We start from the raw sequence: 18,156 nt of genomic DNA on the forward strand, positions 1-18,156 counted from the left end.
AAACTTATAATAATCCATTCGTACCGCGTATGCGTAGAAAGCTAGGATCTGCAATCGGCTTGTGCTTGTAGTCGGTTCGGTTATAATCCTTGGGGTTGTGCGGACATGCAAGTTGTCCGGTGTACCTGATAATGTGTGGCGGATCAGCAGGTCGCCTGAGAGACTAGTTATTCCCGCCCCCGCCACACACTATGGGGGGACGAGATAGAAAAAGGCAAAATGTTACGATAGATAGACCCATACACCTTTGAAAGAGTGGAGAGTTTTAAATACAAGTAAATTTAATGAAAAATTTGTCTTGGTAAAAAGAATATATATTTAAAAAGCCCATGAAAGGGCTACAAATATCAAAACAAAATGTTTTTGCTCTATAAGAAGAGCATCATCAGTGTTTCAAGAACATGATAAAAACCACCCAAAAATACTAAGGTTAAAACCTTTTAAAAATAGACTAAATGTCTTACATAAATGGAAACATAAAATCCAAAGGATGGATCTAATCCCTATGGATATGGCCTTAGGGCAACATATGACTCCCACACCCCCACACGTGGTACGTGGGTTGCTAGGTAGTAATCAATTAGGTCATTACGTTGAAAGAGGTGAAAGACAACTGAATTTTAAATATCTCGGACCCAGTGCCGGATTTATCAATTTTCCGCCCTACGCCAGTTAAAAAATGCCGCCCTTAGGTTAGCTAGGTAAAAACAGCAATAAAACCAGAATTTTAAATTTAAATATTTATTTTCACAACTATATGAACTATAATAATATTATATTAGTTTTCGCCGGGATTTCATAGCCGCAAACGAGTTTATAATATTATCAAAATCTAAGCTTGTTGTCAAATCAGATTCTATCGTCAAAATTGTCAATGCATTTAATCGCTCTTGTTCCATTGTTGATCTTAAATACGTCTTTAATCGTTTGAGGGTAGAAAATGAGCGCTCCGCCGAACAAACTGTGACAGCCATAGCAACAAATATACGTAGGGCGATTTCAACGTTGGGGAAAACTGCTTCCAAATTGTATTGTCGAATGTGCGAGAGCATATTTGATAAAGTGCATTTTTCGTATTTTATGTCTGTTTCTTTTAACAGTTCCGAGAAATGCAAACATTCTGTTGGAAACGCATCCTCCAGATCGTCCTTATAACATTCCTGTAGGTACCTGGCACTTTTGATTAACTGTTCTTGCGAACTTTCTTTTATAACGTAAAAGAATCCAAATTTTTTGAAAACACTGTCATATGCTTCATATCTTTTGTTCAGTTCCATTGAAACCCTATCAAGTATAGAAAAATATGTGTCCACTTTTAACTGTTCCCTTCCTGTCAGAATTGTGTCACCATCCCTATTTTCATCTGGGAAAAGTTTACGTCTCCGATTTCTTTGATGGTCATCATCGTATCTTTCATCCATAATATTTTTGGCTTTGTCAATGTACGTTTCAAACATGGCAGTATTTCGCAAAGATTTGACAAAATTTATCAATGATAAAAAGAGTCTAGTTACGTCGCCAGTATCGATATCGACGCCCTGAAGAGTTTTGTTGGTTTTATGGAAACGCTCTAATATCACTTCCCAAAAAACCGATATGAAGGCACATTCGAAACGGTTTAAGCGACGTTTAATCCCAGCTGCCTCCGTTCGAACCGTTGGTTTTTCTGAAACCGCTTCTTCAATTGTTGTCAAAGCATTTAAATAATTGCTCCAGCTCCCGCGTTAGCTCATTAAAGCATCTTGGCGTGCAGACCATCTTGTTCCGTCGACCCGTTTTGGAACTTTAGCGCCGGGTTTTAAATTGGAAAGTAGAATTTCCCAACGACGAGTAGACGCCGAGAAAAAAGTATATAGGCTCTGCACCGTTTCAAAAAACCTTACAGCCTTTCCGGCACATTCGGCAGCGCAGACGCCAACCAAATTCAATGAATGGGCGGCACATGGTAGGTAATCAGCGAGCGGGTTGCGTTTCAAAATCCTTGCTTGTAAACCACTGTAACAGCCGGACATATTACTAGCGTTGTCGTAGGACTGACCTCGACAATGTTTTAATTCCAAATTGTGCTTCTCCAATTTAGAAATTACAGCATTTTCCATATCTTCAGATTTATGTCCCACATTTGGCAAAAAGCCAACGAAGCGCTCTACTGGTTTTCCATTTTCTGTAACATATCTGATGATTACGGATAATTGATCAATATGTGCCATGTCGGGTGTTGAGTCAATTATAATTGAATAGTATTTTGACTTTCCAATTTCGGACATAATGTGATTCAGAACCTCAGTCGACATTAAGTCGATACATTCTTCACATATTGTAGATGAGAGGTATGACGTTTTACCACGTCCCGGATTTCCGTGCTGAGATACATGCGTGGCTAAAAATGGATCAAATTCCGCTATGAGCTCCAGACACATCATGAAGTTTCCGTTGTTTGGATTGCCGAATTTTTCAACTGTTCCTCTAAACGGTAAACCTCTGGAAGCCAATTTTTTAGTCACTGCAACCACCCGCTTTAACACTTTTCGCCAGTAATCTTCTTCGAGTCTTATTTGCTGACACAGCAATGAATCAATTTGGTTTTGCTTTTGTTGACGCCGCAATAAGGTTACTTGGGATTTGGCGTGTTCGTGGGAGTTTTCATGTAAATTCAAAATTTTATTTACATTACTCCAATCATTTACGCCATCAGTGGCCATTTTTGAGGTTCCTCCGAAAAGACGACATGGAATGCAAAACAGGGATTTCTTTGATGGTGAATATATTAAGTATCTACGAGGTTGTTCTTCCTCATTGGCAAGTTTCCGACGGAAAACGTTCTTAGTAAGATACCGTGTCTTATTGCTAATAACAGTTTTTGTTAGTGAAAAATCCTCATCTGTATTTTGGCATATTTCATTTGGTAAGGACAACAAATAATCGATAGTAGCATCGTTGGCCTTCCATTCGGCAGGGTCGTTACTGATAACTGCTTGTAAACATTGTGGATTTACTGAAGCTGATGCACATGCAGATGCTTCTATTTTAGATTCTGACCCTAGAACAATAAAATATGCGAATATGCGAATATGCCTCTAAACTAAAAATTTGCATTTTGATAATCGAAGATGGTATAATATTGTAAAACTTTCATAAATACAATTTTACATCAAACATTTTTTTGTAACTCTACTAATTAGTCCTGTCGCCAGGGGGGGTACAACGGCCTCCTGTATTCAGATGGACTTACCCAAGTTTTTTTTATGTATTTTCACCCGTAGAACACGAATTTTTTGGGTAACAGTTGATCCGAATGTCGATAAGATTGTTATAAACAAAGAAGTTGAGGAATTACATAACAGCGATTTATCGCAAAACAAAACATTTTTTGTATTTTTTGGGCCATTCTAACCAAAAAATGTTCCTACAAATTTTTTCGTATGATGCATAGTTTTCGAGATAAACGCGGTTGAACTTTCAAAAAATCGAAAAATTGTAATTTTTGAACCCGAATAACTTTTGATTAAAAAATAAAATAGCAATTCTGCTTACCGCATTTGAAAGTTCTAGTCAAATTATATCGGTTTTAATGATTTGCATTGCTAAAAATTTATTATTTTATTGTTAAACAAAGCTATACATAGCTAGTGCTTGAGTGATGTTTTCAATGATTTCCCATTTAAAATCGAACGAGTAGGTAGAGTGGGGTACAAGTGCAAGCGAGGCGATTTCTACGTAGCATGTATAAAACGCATGTATTAGGCACGGGAAACACTATGTGTTTATAGCTTTTTTTAACAATAAAAAAATAAATTTTTAGTAATGCAAATATTCAAAACTGATAGAATTTGACTTAAACTTTCAAATGCGCTAAGCAGAATTGCTATTTTATTTTTTAATCAAAAGTTATTCGGGTTTAAAAATTCCAATTTTTAGATTTTTTGAAAGTTCAACCGCGTTTATCTCGAAAATTATGCATCCTACGCAAAAACTTGTAGGACTATTTTATGGTTAGAATGGCCCAAAATATACAAAAAAATGTTTTGTTTTGCGGGAAATCGCTGTTATGAAATTCCTCAACTTCTTTGTTTATAACAATCTTATCGACATCCGGATCAACTGTTACCCAAAAAATTCGTCTTCTACTGGCCAAAATACATAAAAAAAATTTGGGTAAGTCCATCTGAATAAAGGAGGCCGTTGTACCCCCCCTGGCGACAGGACTAAATTAAGGATTTATGAAGTCATTTCAAAATTGTAATTTTTTTATTTTCCCCCATATCATAAACGAGATGGTAATTTTAAAATTTGTGTTTACCGTTTTAAAGTTACCCCCAATGATTTTTTTTGATAGGACTAACAATTATTAACGGTTACGTACGAAGAAACGAAGATACCATATAAGTGTCGAAAATTGAGAAAATGATGTTTCATTTCAGCCCAAAATATACAGGGCAATCAGAATCAGGGCATTCCATTTAAATGAAAATTTAAAATATGCCAAAGAGCCAAAGAGATGCCTAAAGAGTCAAAGAGTAGCAATGTAGTTAAAAAACACATTTATTCACATAATGACATAATCGATACTCACTCTCACTTGGCTCCGTGTCCATCGCTTCCGCATTATCTGGTGGTATAGGTACAGCAGACACAGCAGTAACAGTCTCCGATTCCGAATCCGAATCATGTGTTTGCGCTTTGGAAGTTGTAGTTGTAGGTTTAATTAAAAAATAGTTGTTTAATTTTTTTGTTTTGTCTAAAACTGCATGAAGTTTTCTCCGCTTTTCCTCAGCAAGCGTCTTGTATTGCGCTCCACTTAATCGTTTTCGGCCGTCACTCATAGTGTTGAAAATTTTGCGACACTGGACTCGACACTTTAAACAGTTTAAACTAACTGACTGGGATGAACAATATTGAATATTGTTACGACTTTTACCCGTCGTATTTTCCTTGGGTTCTTCGTTCTTCAATAAACCAACAACTCACTTTAAAACTTTAAACTACTACTTTATTTCAACAAGTCCACTTATAAGTATAACAATACTTGCACTATTTACCTACTAATATTTACAGATTTCTAATACTCAATACTCTTCACTCTTCTACTTCTTTACAAATAATAACTAATAACACTTACTTAACACTATCTCACTACTAAAACCACTCTGTCTAGCCAATCTGTCTGCTAGTCACTCTCTCACTCATATCTTCAACTGTCTGGTGATAGCACACAGCACACAGCTGTAACTGTTCGCTTTATATACCTACCGGCAGGGTTTCCTGAATGTTCTAGGAATTTCCAGTAGGTAGTTAAGTAGTTTACTAGAAAAATCGAGACGTTCACTTACGACTTCCTTTGACTACTATCAGTAGCGCGGCTCTTATCTAAAGCGGCTTCTTTGCGGCAATCGCGCGGCAGATAAGCGGTATCCTTTTGTTACAGTCAGATAAAATAATCATTCCCAACAATTGTACTTCTGCCCGACCATGTTACGGCGGGGCGGAGACTTTAGATTTCATTGGAAACCTACCAAACATTCATTCATTTTTAGCTGTATTATACGTAAAATAGATTTTGGGTGATGGCCCCGTATATAATTTCAGTTTAAGAGTTTTCCTGATAATTGTTTGAAATTTTGCCGCCTCCCCAGTTTTGCCGCCTTACGCCTAGGCGTAATTTGCGTAATGGGAAATACGGCACTGCTCGGACCAACAATCACCGCAGATAACGATATAGCACCGCAGATGAATGTATAGCCTCCACAATACTATTAAATCTGAGAGCCTAACACGAGCATCAAAGATCAGAATATATAAAACAGTGATTAGACCGGTGCTCATGTATGGGTGTGAGACGTGGACTCTGACCAAAGCAATTGAAAGAAAACTTAGATGTTTTGAGAGAAAAATCCTCAAAAGAATCTTTGGACCTTATAACAAATGCTGAGGTCAAGCAGAGTCTCTTGGAATAGTCCAAGAAATTAAATCTTATCGTCTAAGATGGACTGGCCATGTCCATAGACTCACTAATAACCGCCTTGCCAAACTGATCTGGGAGGAAGCCTCCCACAGGAAGAAGACCCTTAGGACGCCCACGAATGCGATGGAGAGACAATATATGGACAATCTAAGAACAATGGGGCTACCCACTGACCCAACCATCATGGATGACCGTTCGAGATGGAAGCGAGTTGTGCAGTCAGCCAAGACCCACCCCGGGTTGTAATGCTACCAGAAGAAGAAGAAGAAGTCATTGATAGCGCGTCTATACATTAAAAAAAGAATGTGTGTATATGTACTTTTTACGCACGTTAGAAGTTATACTTCTGTTATACTTCTGTAGAAGAAACACTACGGAGCAGAGGACGACCACCAACCAGATGGGCCGACGATCTGAAGCATGTTATCGATAACAGGATGCAAGCCGCACAAAACAGAGACAGACGAAAAGAGCTGAGGGAGACAGCAGTGGACGCGTACGGGTTTATGATATATTATGGTCAAAGGCGTAAGCAGGGGGGTTTTGGGGGTTATAACCCCCCCATTGGGATGGACTTTGAGCTCTATACGCTTAACACCATACCTCTCAGAGACCTTCCAGTAGTTGTAACCCCCCCCCTTTCCAGTAGTTGTAACCCCCCCTTAGGATCATCCTGGTTACGCCTATGATTATTGGTCTGTGTATGCAGGCTCACTCATTACTATAGTGAACGATATGAGATATACATATTATAGTAGATATAGCTCCCCGTGCGTAACAATCTTTAAGCCGGGTAAACATATGCGGGCCGAACTGTTCGCGAACTGCTCACTGCAGTTAGTTGAAGATATATTTACAGCGAACTCATCACGATCCATGAAAAGCGACGAACCAACACGTGTGCAAAGTTTATATAAATGATTCTTTCAATTTGTAATTTGGATATTGAATAAATTGCGTTTCTCATGTTTCTTATCTTTTTTAAGTCAGATAGGAACACGTCACACAATCTCGATGCAACGACACGTACAGACAATATCGCTGTCAACTGTTTAAAATATATTTTTTTTTATTAAGTAAACCGCGTCAACCATGAAAGGTTATTGGCGGGGAAGAGTTGTACATAAAATCAGATATTTGCTTATAACAACTAATTACATTGAGAACTTAAGCTTATTTTTATATTAGATTGTACAATTTAGTTAGTTTTAGAAAATTAGTCACTTTATCACATTTACTATAGTTCAGAGCACTTTTCATATCACTTGGTAAATCACTTTGAAGTCGTTCCAGGTGATAGAGTGGGGAACTAACAATGATGTGTTCGATTGTCAGAGGAATATCACAAACATAGCACAGTTTTTGTTGTTCTTTCTTCATTAGGTACTGGTGGGTTAACCTGGTATGTCCTATTCTCAAACGGTGTTGTATGACTTGATCTCGTCGTTTTTGTGGCATTATCCCTTTTGGTGACAAATTTGGGTTGATGCGTTGTAGTTTGTTGCCGTCAAGTTTTTTTTCCATCTTTCGAGCCATATTGTCGTATATAATATCACAAGAGAGAAAATTTTGCCGGCAATATTTTCGACTGGTATGAAAGTTTGTTGTCTGGCAATTTTCGCGAATTAAATTTTGACTTAAATCACGAGACGTCAGTCGAGTGATTTTGTCAAAATTTCATAAGCGAAAATTACCAAAAGGCAACGAACTTGAATGAAACTAGGAGAAAATTTTGCCGGTAAATAATTTTCTCTCGAATGATATTCGACAAGACTATTTCACGAGACAATTAATACACCATATCAACGAAATATACTCTTTATTTATTTGTTATTACCAGACACTTTCGTGACGGATCTGTCATAATTTTGTCGCTGAGAAATCACGTCGCTAAGGAGTTTTGTCAGTAGGAAACGATGCGTTGCTATGACGTTTTATCAGGTAAAAGCAATCTAGTGAAATAGTCATTGAAAATTCTTTGATCGTGTTCTGAATGTCGGAATGAGAAATTTCTAGGAGCTCTTTATCTGGTCTATTCGTATAGCAGGTTTCTTTAGCTTCCCGATCAGCTTTTTCATTACCAATTATGTCTACATGAGATGGAATCCAAACAAATTCTATCCGTTTATTCTTACTGTAAAGTTCTTCTAGATCAATTTTAATTTGGCTTAGTAGTGGTTGGTTTGGGTAAACCTTTAATATGCCTTGTACTGCGCTTAAAGAATCTGTGAAAATGACTGCTTCCAATTTGGGCTGGTTTGATATATGTTGTAGGGCTTTAGATATGGCATACAATTCGGCGGAATATATGGAGAACTCCTTAGGTAGCTGGAACTGATGTTTAATTGTTTCGTCAACGAAAGTTGCGCCTACCGTTTCCATTTCAGAAGTTTTGGACGCATCTGTATATATTTGGTAATATCTTTAATCTTTAATATGTCTTTAATCTCTTGAAACCGTTGTAGAATTATATGTGATGAAGTATCAGATTTAGGATACAGTAGAAGATTTGTATTACATTTGGGGAGTTTTATGGTCCAAGGAGGAGGGTAGTTTATTTTATTGGAAATAACTTTCGGAAAATTGAAACCTGTGATTCTTTTACTAAATGATGCAGAAAGAAAGGGGTTTTGTTCAAAAATTAAATGCAAATTGTCAGAAAATGTGTAGGAGTAAGCAGGGTTATTAGAGTTTTTAATGAGTATGTTTTATATATATATATATATATATATATATATATATATATATATATATATATATATATATATATATATATATATATATATATATATATATATATATATATATATATATATATATATATATATATATATATATATAATGGATTTCTACGGCTGTCGCCGCCTCTCCATACCCAGCTTCCAATTTTTTCTATCGTAACACGTATCTTCATCTAATTGCCTCGAATCCATTGCGTCCTGAATATTGTCCCTCCAGCTTCTCCGTGGTCGTCCCCTTCTTCTTCTCTCCGGTGGGACCCACTCTAATATTTTTCTCGGCCAGCGAGTCTCATTCATTCTTTTAACGTGCCCGAACCATGTCAGCTGTCTCTTTTCAATATCGTCCATTATAGTTTTTTCCACCTTCATACGTTCTCTAATTGTTTCATTTCTTACATGTTCTAATCTGGAAACCTGACAACTTCTCCTCAAGAAGTCCATTTCTGTAGTAAGTAGCTTCTTTTTATTTCTTGCACTTATGCCCCAAACTTCTGCACCGTAGATTGTAGCGCTCTTCATTATACTTTCATATATTCTTTTCTTTGTTTCCTTCCTGATATCTTTGTCCCATAAAATTGAATTGAGGGATCTAGTGATGCTTCTACCTTTATTGATCCTGTGTTGTATTTCATCTTCACTATTTCCTCGTTTGTTAAATATAGCTCCCAAATATTTGCATTGTTTCACACCAACAATATGTCCTTGTTCCAATGGTAGGTTTTCAATGTCTTCGTTTCCCACTATGAAGTATTCTGACTTATCCATATTTATTACTAATCCTGCCTGTTGGTAATGCTCATTTAGCTTCCGTATCATATAGCTTAAGTCATCTTGATCTTGGGCTATTACAACTTGGTCGTCCGCAAAGTATAATGTAAATAGGGAGTCATCTCCCACTTTCAGTCCCATCGGTTTTACTGCTTTTGTCCACCTCTGTAAGGATTGGTCAAGGTATATTTTAAAGAGAGTGGGAGATAGACAACATCCTTGTCGGAGGCCTTTTGAAGTATTAAATGCCTCAGTGAAATTTTTGCCGTTTTTGATTCTGGTGTTAGTGGTCTCATACAACATTCTAGTTGCTTGTATGAGTTTTCCATCGATACCGATGTCTTTCATTGAATTCCATAGTTCTATAATGGGGACACTATCATAGGCTTTTTCTAGGTCGATAAGAGCGATGTGGGTTTCCTGATTTCTTTGTATTCTTTTTTCTAGTGCTATTTTTAAAGTGAAGAGATTGTCTACCGTTGAACGTCCCGCACGAAAACCAGCTTGTTCTTCAGCTTGCTTTCCTTGAATTTCTTGTTCTATTTCATTTCTTAATAGCCTGGAGTATAATCTTCCAATGGTGCTGATGACTGCAATTCCCCTATAGTTTTTGGGGTTATTTTTAGGTCCCTTCTTATGTATGGGAGCAATATGTGATGTTAGCCATTCATCTGGTACTTTTTCTCCATTCAGGCATCTTTCGAAAAGATTTTTAAGCATATCCCATAGTTTGGGTGGTCCATATTTTATTAATTCAGGATTAATTCCTCCAGCTCCGGGTGCTTTCCGGGCTTTCATATTTTTAATAGCTTCTTCCACTTTGGTTTTATCTAGTTGTATTTCGTGTTCACTCTGTATATCATTCTCTTTTTCTTGTATTCTTGTTATTTATTGTGGTCGTTTTTCTACCAATAATTCCTTAAAATGTTGTTCCCATTCGGTATCAGATATACTCTTAATTGTGTGTCCACCTTTATGTGATGTTCTGACATTCTTTATCATCTTCCATGCTTCTGAACTCCTAGTTCCTCCTAATTGTTGATCTATGTATTCATATTTTTTGATCCAGGTTGCGTTTTTTCTTTTAATCACTTCTCTTTTTACTTCTCTATTTAGGTCCCTGTATTGTTGTTGAATCTCAACGTTTTCCTGATTTTGTAGACGTTGTAGGTGAAGTTGTTTTTTCTTCTCTATTTTCTCTTCGATATCTTTATCCCACCATTCTGGTTTCTTTCCGTTTTCTAAGTTTCCTAGTGCTTCTTGTGCTGCTTGTTTTATGCATGCTTTTATGTGATTATATTCTTCTTCGGTTGTTCTTTGTTCTTGACTTAGTTTCTGTTCAAGTCTGTTATGATACAGATATTGTGTACTTTAATGTTGTAAGCTATTAATATTATATTTTTCTATTTCTGGATCATATGAATTCCTTTTGTGTTCTTTTTCTTCGGAGTTATTTTGTTTTGGTATAAATGGAACATAAATTTTACCGATTACTAAGCAGTGGTCTGATCCGCAATCAGCCCCTCTGAAAGCTCTAACATCCTGGATGCTAAATTTTGCATTTTGTCTCGAGATTAGATAGTCAATGATTGACTTAAGTCCACGTGTATGTTGGTACCAAGTAAATTTATGGATGTCCTTATGTTCAAAGAATGTGTTGTATATTTTAAGTTCATACTCCTCGCATAGATTGATCAACCTTATCCCATTGTCGTTAATTCTTTCTTCTCCATATTTTCCCACTACATTACTGTGGTCTTGTTTGCCTACTCTGCATTTAAATCTCCTGCTATAATCAATTCGTGCGTATTCGGAACCTGTTCTATTTGATCTTTTAATATTTCTTCAAAATTGTCTTAGTATGTTTTATTTGTTGTGAAATTTGTCGATGAAATTCACACATGTAGCATTTCTACATGTGTGAATACGGATTGAATGTTCCAATGAATAATAGCCATTTTGTTAACTTTTTTTTATTTATCGTTGGAAGGAGTATTTTCCTGTGATGCGTCAGTATCTTCAGAGGTGTCATCCTGAATACTAAAATCTTGGTTTATTTCACTAAGTAGTTTTTTCTTGATTCTGGTAATTCTAGATTTAATTGCTCTTTCGTTCAACATGGGATATATTTCAGTTAGCTTATGTCCCAACCCGTGTATATCCTGTGTGTATTCTAGGGCCAGTTCTACTGGGGTGGAAGAACCGTGAACGTCTTCTAAGAATGCTAGTAATTGGGTGTCATTTAGTACATATGGTGGTGATGCATCCTGGATAAATTGTTTGACTGGTTGTAATAATGACTCAATATTAGTAGTTTCTGAAGTGGATTTGTCTAATTTGGTCATTTTCTTCTTCTTTTTAATTTGCACGGGTTTTGGTTTCGTGAATTCTGTTGGTATAGTTTCTGTAGGAGTGGAGCAAGTTGGGGATGACACTTCCGAGTGAGATCGTTTATTTTTATTATCGGTATCAGTGCTGACTTGAGCATCCATTTCTTCTCGAGATTCGTCATTTACATGTGTAATTTGATTTTGTTCGGGGCTAGTAGATGGTATTTGTGGAAGAAAATTTTCCTCCGTTTGGGGCTTTTGAGTACTTTGTGGATAAGAGAGATTTGAGGTACAGTCCGAGGAAACGTGACCAGTTTGGTGGCATTTGTAACAAGTTAGTTTATCGGACAGAAAAATTCAGTACGAAATATTTTCAAAATCAATTAGGACGGAGTCGGGTACAGTAAAATTGTCTGTAGGTGCAAAGTAAACTTGTCTTCGAAAACTAAGTACATGGCTGTATTGCGGCTCTTGTATTCCAGCTCTAAGGAACGAAATCGGAGATATTAATTTAATACCAATATTGATTAAAGACTGTTCTATTATGTTATGGGGTATAGATGGACATACTTGGGATAGAACTAATCTATTAGCAGGTGTAATTAGTTTACGTGCTTTGATTGTATGTTCTCCAATCTTAATTTCACCATGTTGACTTAGAAAATCATCTACGACTTATATGCTTGAAAGGTAGATGCATATTCTTCCGTTTGACATTCTGGATGAGAACAGTACATTTTTTGGATGGACTATAGTCCCTACTGTAATGGTGTACTCTTCTGTTCTTATTCCGTCTACTGCCGGTAAAATTATGGCCTGATTTTTTGTTGGGAATTTTGTTAATGGTTGTTGTTTAGTTATGGTAGAATAAGTAATTTTATGCTGATCGGGATTAATTGATGGACTCCTGTAGTCAGAAGTCCCACCTGTCATTTTGTCAAATTTGCCCTTCTATCTTTTTTTAAGTTTAAATTGAACTTTCATTTCAATAATTTTAATTTGGGTAGGTCCGACTCTGTTTATTGAAAAGTAAATAGTCGATCTAGCAATTAGCAAGATAATGCCAACAGTTAAAACTAGTTTTTAAATAATTAATAAATACGAAATATAAATTATGTTCTTCGTATGTATATAAAAACAATGCTTGTAATCAAGCTACTGCAAATTTGGAAACTGTACTTAGAGCTATTAACAGATCACTGTACACTGCTTCTATATATTTTGGTTTATTATTTAAATTTACAATGTTTCTTCTCAAAACTATAAAAGTTGTGGAGCTCAAAGTATTTCGACTTTTCTACCTGAACTTTCAGGACCGGATTGATACATTTATTTCGTTGAAATCATATTATGATTTCCCCAAAACCCCCCTGCTTACGCCTATGACCATAATATATCATAAACCCGTACGCGTCCACTGCTGTCTCCCTCAGCTCTTTCCATCTCTCTATGTTTTGTGCGGCTTGCATCCAGTTATCGATAACATGCTTCAGATCGTCGGACCATCTGGTTGGTGGGCGTCCTCTGCTCCGTAGTGCTTCTTCTCGTGGCCTCCACTCGACAATACGTTTTGCCCATCGGTTGTCTAACAATCTGGCGACGTGTCCTGCCCAATTCCATTTTAGCGACGCAATTTTTTCGACAGCGTCTTGGAATTAGGTCTCTCAGAGAGACACCCAACATCTGGCGCTCCATAGCCCTCTGAGTTACGCGAATCTTGTTCACTACCTTTTCTGTTAGTGTTAATGTTTCGGCTCCATAAGTAAGTACAGGCAACACACACTGGTCAAAGATTTTCCTTTTGAGGCATATGGGCAAGTCCGAATTAAATACATAGTTCAGTTTACCAAACGCTGCGCCCAGGCTAATCCTATGCTACGTGCGATCTCGCACGTCTGGTTATCTCTTCCCAACCGAATTTTATGTCCCAAGTACTTATAAGATGCAGTCTGCTCAATATCCATTCCATCAACAACAATATTACGATTTAGCACCAGATTAGTCATTATTTGCGTCTTGTTGATGTGAATGAATCTTTAGTCCGACCTCTAAGGAAGCGTGATATAATTTGTTCAACATTATTATTGTATCATCCATACGATCAGCTATAATGACGATATCATCTGCGAATCTCAAATGAATGAGTTTCTCTCCATTTATGTTGATACCATATTCGTTTAGATCATCCATCTTAAAAGTGTGTTCTAAAAGGGTTGTGAATAGCTTTGGTGATACGGTGTCTTCCTGCCGAACTCCTCGCTGTATACAGAATGTATTTGTTTGTTGTTCAGACAGTCTTACGCTAGCCGTTGCCTTTTGGTAGATATATTTGAACATTTTAGTGTAGCGATGGTCTATTCGGAATTTTGTCAATGCTTTTAACATTTCCTGCTGGCTTATGGTATCGAATGCTTTCTCGTAGTCCATGAATATCAGTGCCAATGGTTTGTTGTATTCCGCAGACTTCTCTATTAGGTTTTTTATTACCAGTAAGTGGTCGTTAGTGCTATATCCAGATCTAACGTATTATATTATAATACACTCACCGGCACAAAATTCCGCAACCCAAAATTTTTGATTAAGTTTGACAATCTATAATTTTATTATTTGTACTCCGATTTTCAAGAGTATTGCATCAGTTTGTAGGTACATGTATTGATGTCGGATTTTCTCCTAATTTTAAAAAATTCTGTGGAAAAATTGGATGGCTTATTTTGTTGCATACTCCTTTTGTATTATCCTGGAGGTATCACTAAGGTTTTGTTTTTTGAATTATCGGAATATCTCTTTTCTTGTAAGAGCTGTAAATAAAACACTGCTTTGAAGGTTTTTTTAATTAAAAATACCAAACGCACTAAAATTAATAAAAGAAAACAAAATTAACAACAAAACAATTCAATAGCGCGTGTGTCCACCTCTTGCAGCAACGAGTGCTCGCAATCTGTTTGGCATCGAATAAAGATGTGTTATCCTGGGAATAGCCCGATATTCCTCTACCAGGGCCACAACTGTACCAAATTCTATGGAGGCCTAGGATGACAGCGAATAGCTTTTTTTTATTCATCTCATAAATACTCAATAGGATTGAGATCTGCAGGCGGGCCATTCTAATCTTATCAATCTAACCTCTATTTTATGAGTCCATCAGTGTTTTTATTTACAAAAAATGGTACAGATCTTACAAGAAAAGAGATATTCTGATAATTCAGAAAACAAAATTTTAGTAATGTCTCCGGGATAATATGGCAGGACTATGAAACAAAAGCAGCTCTTCCATTTTTCCACAGAATGTTTTAAAGTTAGGAGAAAATACAAAGCTTCCATTCACCCCCGTATAATATCATGCAAGCAAAATTTTTGTGTTACCGGAATAATACCACATGATATCAATACATGTACCTACAAACTGGTGCAAGAATCTTGAAAATCGGAGTATAAATAACAAAGATATAAATTGTCAAACTTGTCAAAGAGACAAGTTCATCAGTCACAATGCTTGGCCGTCCACTTCGTTCTTCATCGTGCACATTGGATCGGCCATTTTTGAATTTAATGCACCATTGACGCACTTCACCTTCAGTGATTTTTTTTCGCAACATTTTTCTCATAAACAGCACAAATTTCGTGACAAATTTCAATTGGTTTGTTGTTTTTAGCAAGAACCATATTATCGCACCTCACAACTGGCGGGGTTTTCGATCGCGGCACACATTTAAAACAGCTGTTGTAAAATAACGAGAAGAGACAGTGACTTCACACTAGCACTGCTGGACAGCTACTGAACCGAGGAACGCCACGATGCTAAGACGGCCGCGCTAGCCCGGCCCCTAAAGGTTACAGATCAAAACGTAACGAAACTTCTGGATATCCCTCGTATATTATAGTATAGCTCCCCGTCAGTAATAAGCTTTACTAAAATTAATGAATAACATTTACAATTATTAAAATGAATTTGAGGTTAAATTTTCAATATCTCTATGTGTTTGACTTGACATTGCTCATTGCGCATGTGCTACATTCCAGAAATAACGTCATATCGCGATTGTATTTGTTAAAAATTTGTGTCATAATGAAAATCTGTATCATAATAAAGCCTATATTATGATACAGGTATTGAAATCATAATTGATTAAAGTATGAGAATAGAAAAAATAATATAATAAAATAAAAATGAAAATTTTCAATTTGGTTGCAACCCGAAACTACAGTCGTATTATTAGGTCTGGATCCCGCGTATGAAAAAAAAGTTGATTAATAGCAAGCTGAAAATTTGTTACTAGCTTAAGGGTGTCTAGTCGGACAAACTTTGATATATGGGAACATTGGAACAGGGGAAGTTTTAATTGTGGAACAGGTTAAAAATTTGGAACGGTCAGACCACGAAAACGGCACATGTATTTTGTCCGACAGAACAGACTTAAACTCTCCGAACAGAGATTAAACTCTCATGCAAAAATCAGACTGCTATTTATCATCAAACAGTTGTGTGGTGCTGGCCATATAAATGAATCGGTGCAATCACCGAGAGGCCGCGGCCTCTTAAGCCCGGTCAAATAGTTTTTTTCACAAAAAAATTTTAGATGTAACAAAAAGACATTTTTTTAATTTCTAATCGAATATTAATTTTGCTAATAATATTAATAAAACATTTCAAAAAAATTAATTTTTTTTTAAATTGTAAAATACAGTTTAAGTCAGCGATACTCAACCTTTTCCTTTCCTGGGCCACATAGTAGCTATTGCCACAGCTTGCGGGCCGCAATCAAGATGAAGTAGTATACAGGGTGTTTCATTAGGAAACGGAAATGCTTGAAAGGTGAATACAATTAAATGAGGCGGTTCTAGACATACTAAATTTATTGCTCCACCGACTTTATAACCGAGTTACAGGGTGTTTTATCGATTTTGCTCATTTCTTTCTGAACTCATAACTTTAGAACCACCTTGTATATTTTTTTAATATTTGGTACACATATGTCACATTTAGAACCCAGACCACCCAACTACTAATCACAAGAAAAATCCAGGTTCGGCCTAAACAAAATTATAAATCCATTGTGACCTTGAAACAACATCCTGTATATTGAAATTTTCAAAAACCGTTTGCACATTTGAAAAGAGCTCTAATGGAGTTTCCATTTTTTGCACAGACAATTCAATGACTTTAATTTTGAAATTATGTCGCAATTTTTAAAAACTCGAACTTTTAAACAAAAATTTCGATATAATTTCAAAAAAATTAATGTCATTAAATTATCTGCGCAAAATTGAAGCAAGCAATTAAACTTAGTTTTTTGTGCTCTTTTCAAATGTGCAGACGAATTTTGAAAATTTTAATATACAGGGTGTTGTTTCAAGGTCACAATTATTTAAATTTTTTTTTTGTTAATCCTGACCTGAATTTTTCTTGTGATTACTACATGGGTCGTTGCAATGTAGTAAATAAGTATTGATTATTTTTAAAATGAGTATCTATTTGTTCATGAACTTTAATAATTTATTATTAAAAGTTAATATTACCTTGCTTTTTAATCAGACTTCTTAAAAATTTCACTATAATTTGACATTAAAATCATTAAATTGTCTTCCTCAAGCCCAAACACGCCTCAAACACATCGGCACACTATCAAATAATTTGAAAAACACTTGAAATTTGACAAATAATTTGATCACAGGGCCCTTTAGTTAGCCTTTGGGCCGCATAAAAAACGCTAGAGGGCCGCATGCGGCCCGCGGGCCGCAGGTTGAGTATCACTGGTTTAAGTAAATGAATAAGACTCTATAATAAATAGATTGCTACAGGTAATATCTATTTATTTTCATACGTACAAGTATATCTATGGTTTTCCAATTTCCTTCAAACATGTATTTACTCTGCAGAATAAAAAATGGAAAAACGTCTTGCACATTTTTGACCGATTTATTGGAAGTATCGAAAAACGATTTGATCGTTTTATGATCGATAAAAATCGTTTTATGATGATATAAGCACCCTACGTCCCAGAAATTTTGATACAATAAAAAATGGTATACCTTTAACAGCATTTAAATCATTTACTGAAAGATTAAGAAATTTTTAGTCTACCATATCTGCCACTGCAATTAGAGAACTCGTGGATTTTGCTGATAAATGGATTGTATTAAAATATAGGATTTTGCAAAGTACTGAAATTATAGAAGATCGAGTTAATGATGAATATTGTTCAGTCTACAGAAAATATGAAGGATGATATTATTAATCTATGTGATAATGAACATGACGTAACAAACCACAATATTGTTGATATCGTTAAAACTTCACCTCCGTGTGACCATTTATTAACTCTTTCAGTGACACAAATATCTTGCGAAAGAA

The 18,156-nt window shown here is 36.0% G+C and overlaps 2 protein-coding genes across 2 annotated transcripts in view; both read right to left on the reverse strand.

The window, feature by feature from the left end:
- LOC114326777 (valacyclovir hydrolase) overlaps positions 1–18,156 on the reverse strand; it is a 129,036-nt gene that overhangs the window by 108,540 nt on the left and 2,340 nt on the right. The gene's annotated exons all lie outside the window — the stretch shown is intronic.
- Positions 657–5,680, reverse strand: LOC126887986 (zinc finger MYM-type protein 1-like). The gene is made up of 2 exons (XM_050655960.1): positions 4,574–5,680; positions 657–3,040 (listed from the first exon to the last, which is right to left on the reverse strand). Exons 1-2 carry the CDS (start codon positions 4,821–4,823, stop codon positions 1,725–1,727), a joined length of 1,566 nt encoding a protein of 521 aa, XP_050511917.1. The 5' UTR covers positions 4,824–5,680; the 3' UTR covers positions 657–1,724.

This window comes from Diabrotica virgifera, chromosome 7 (assembly GCF_917563875.1).
Source record: "Diabrotica virgifera virgifera chromosome 7, PGI_DIABVI_V3a".
Classification (NCBI taxonomy): domain Eukaryota; kingdom Metazoa; phylum Arthropoda; class Insecta; order Coleoptera; family Chrysomelidae; genus Diabrotica; species Diabrotica virgifera.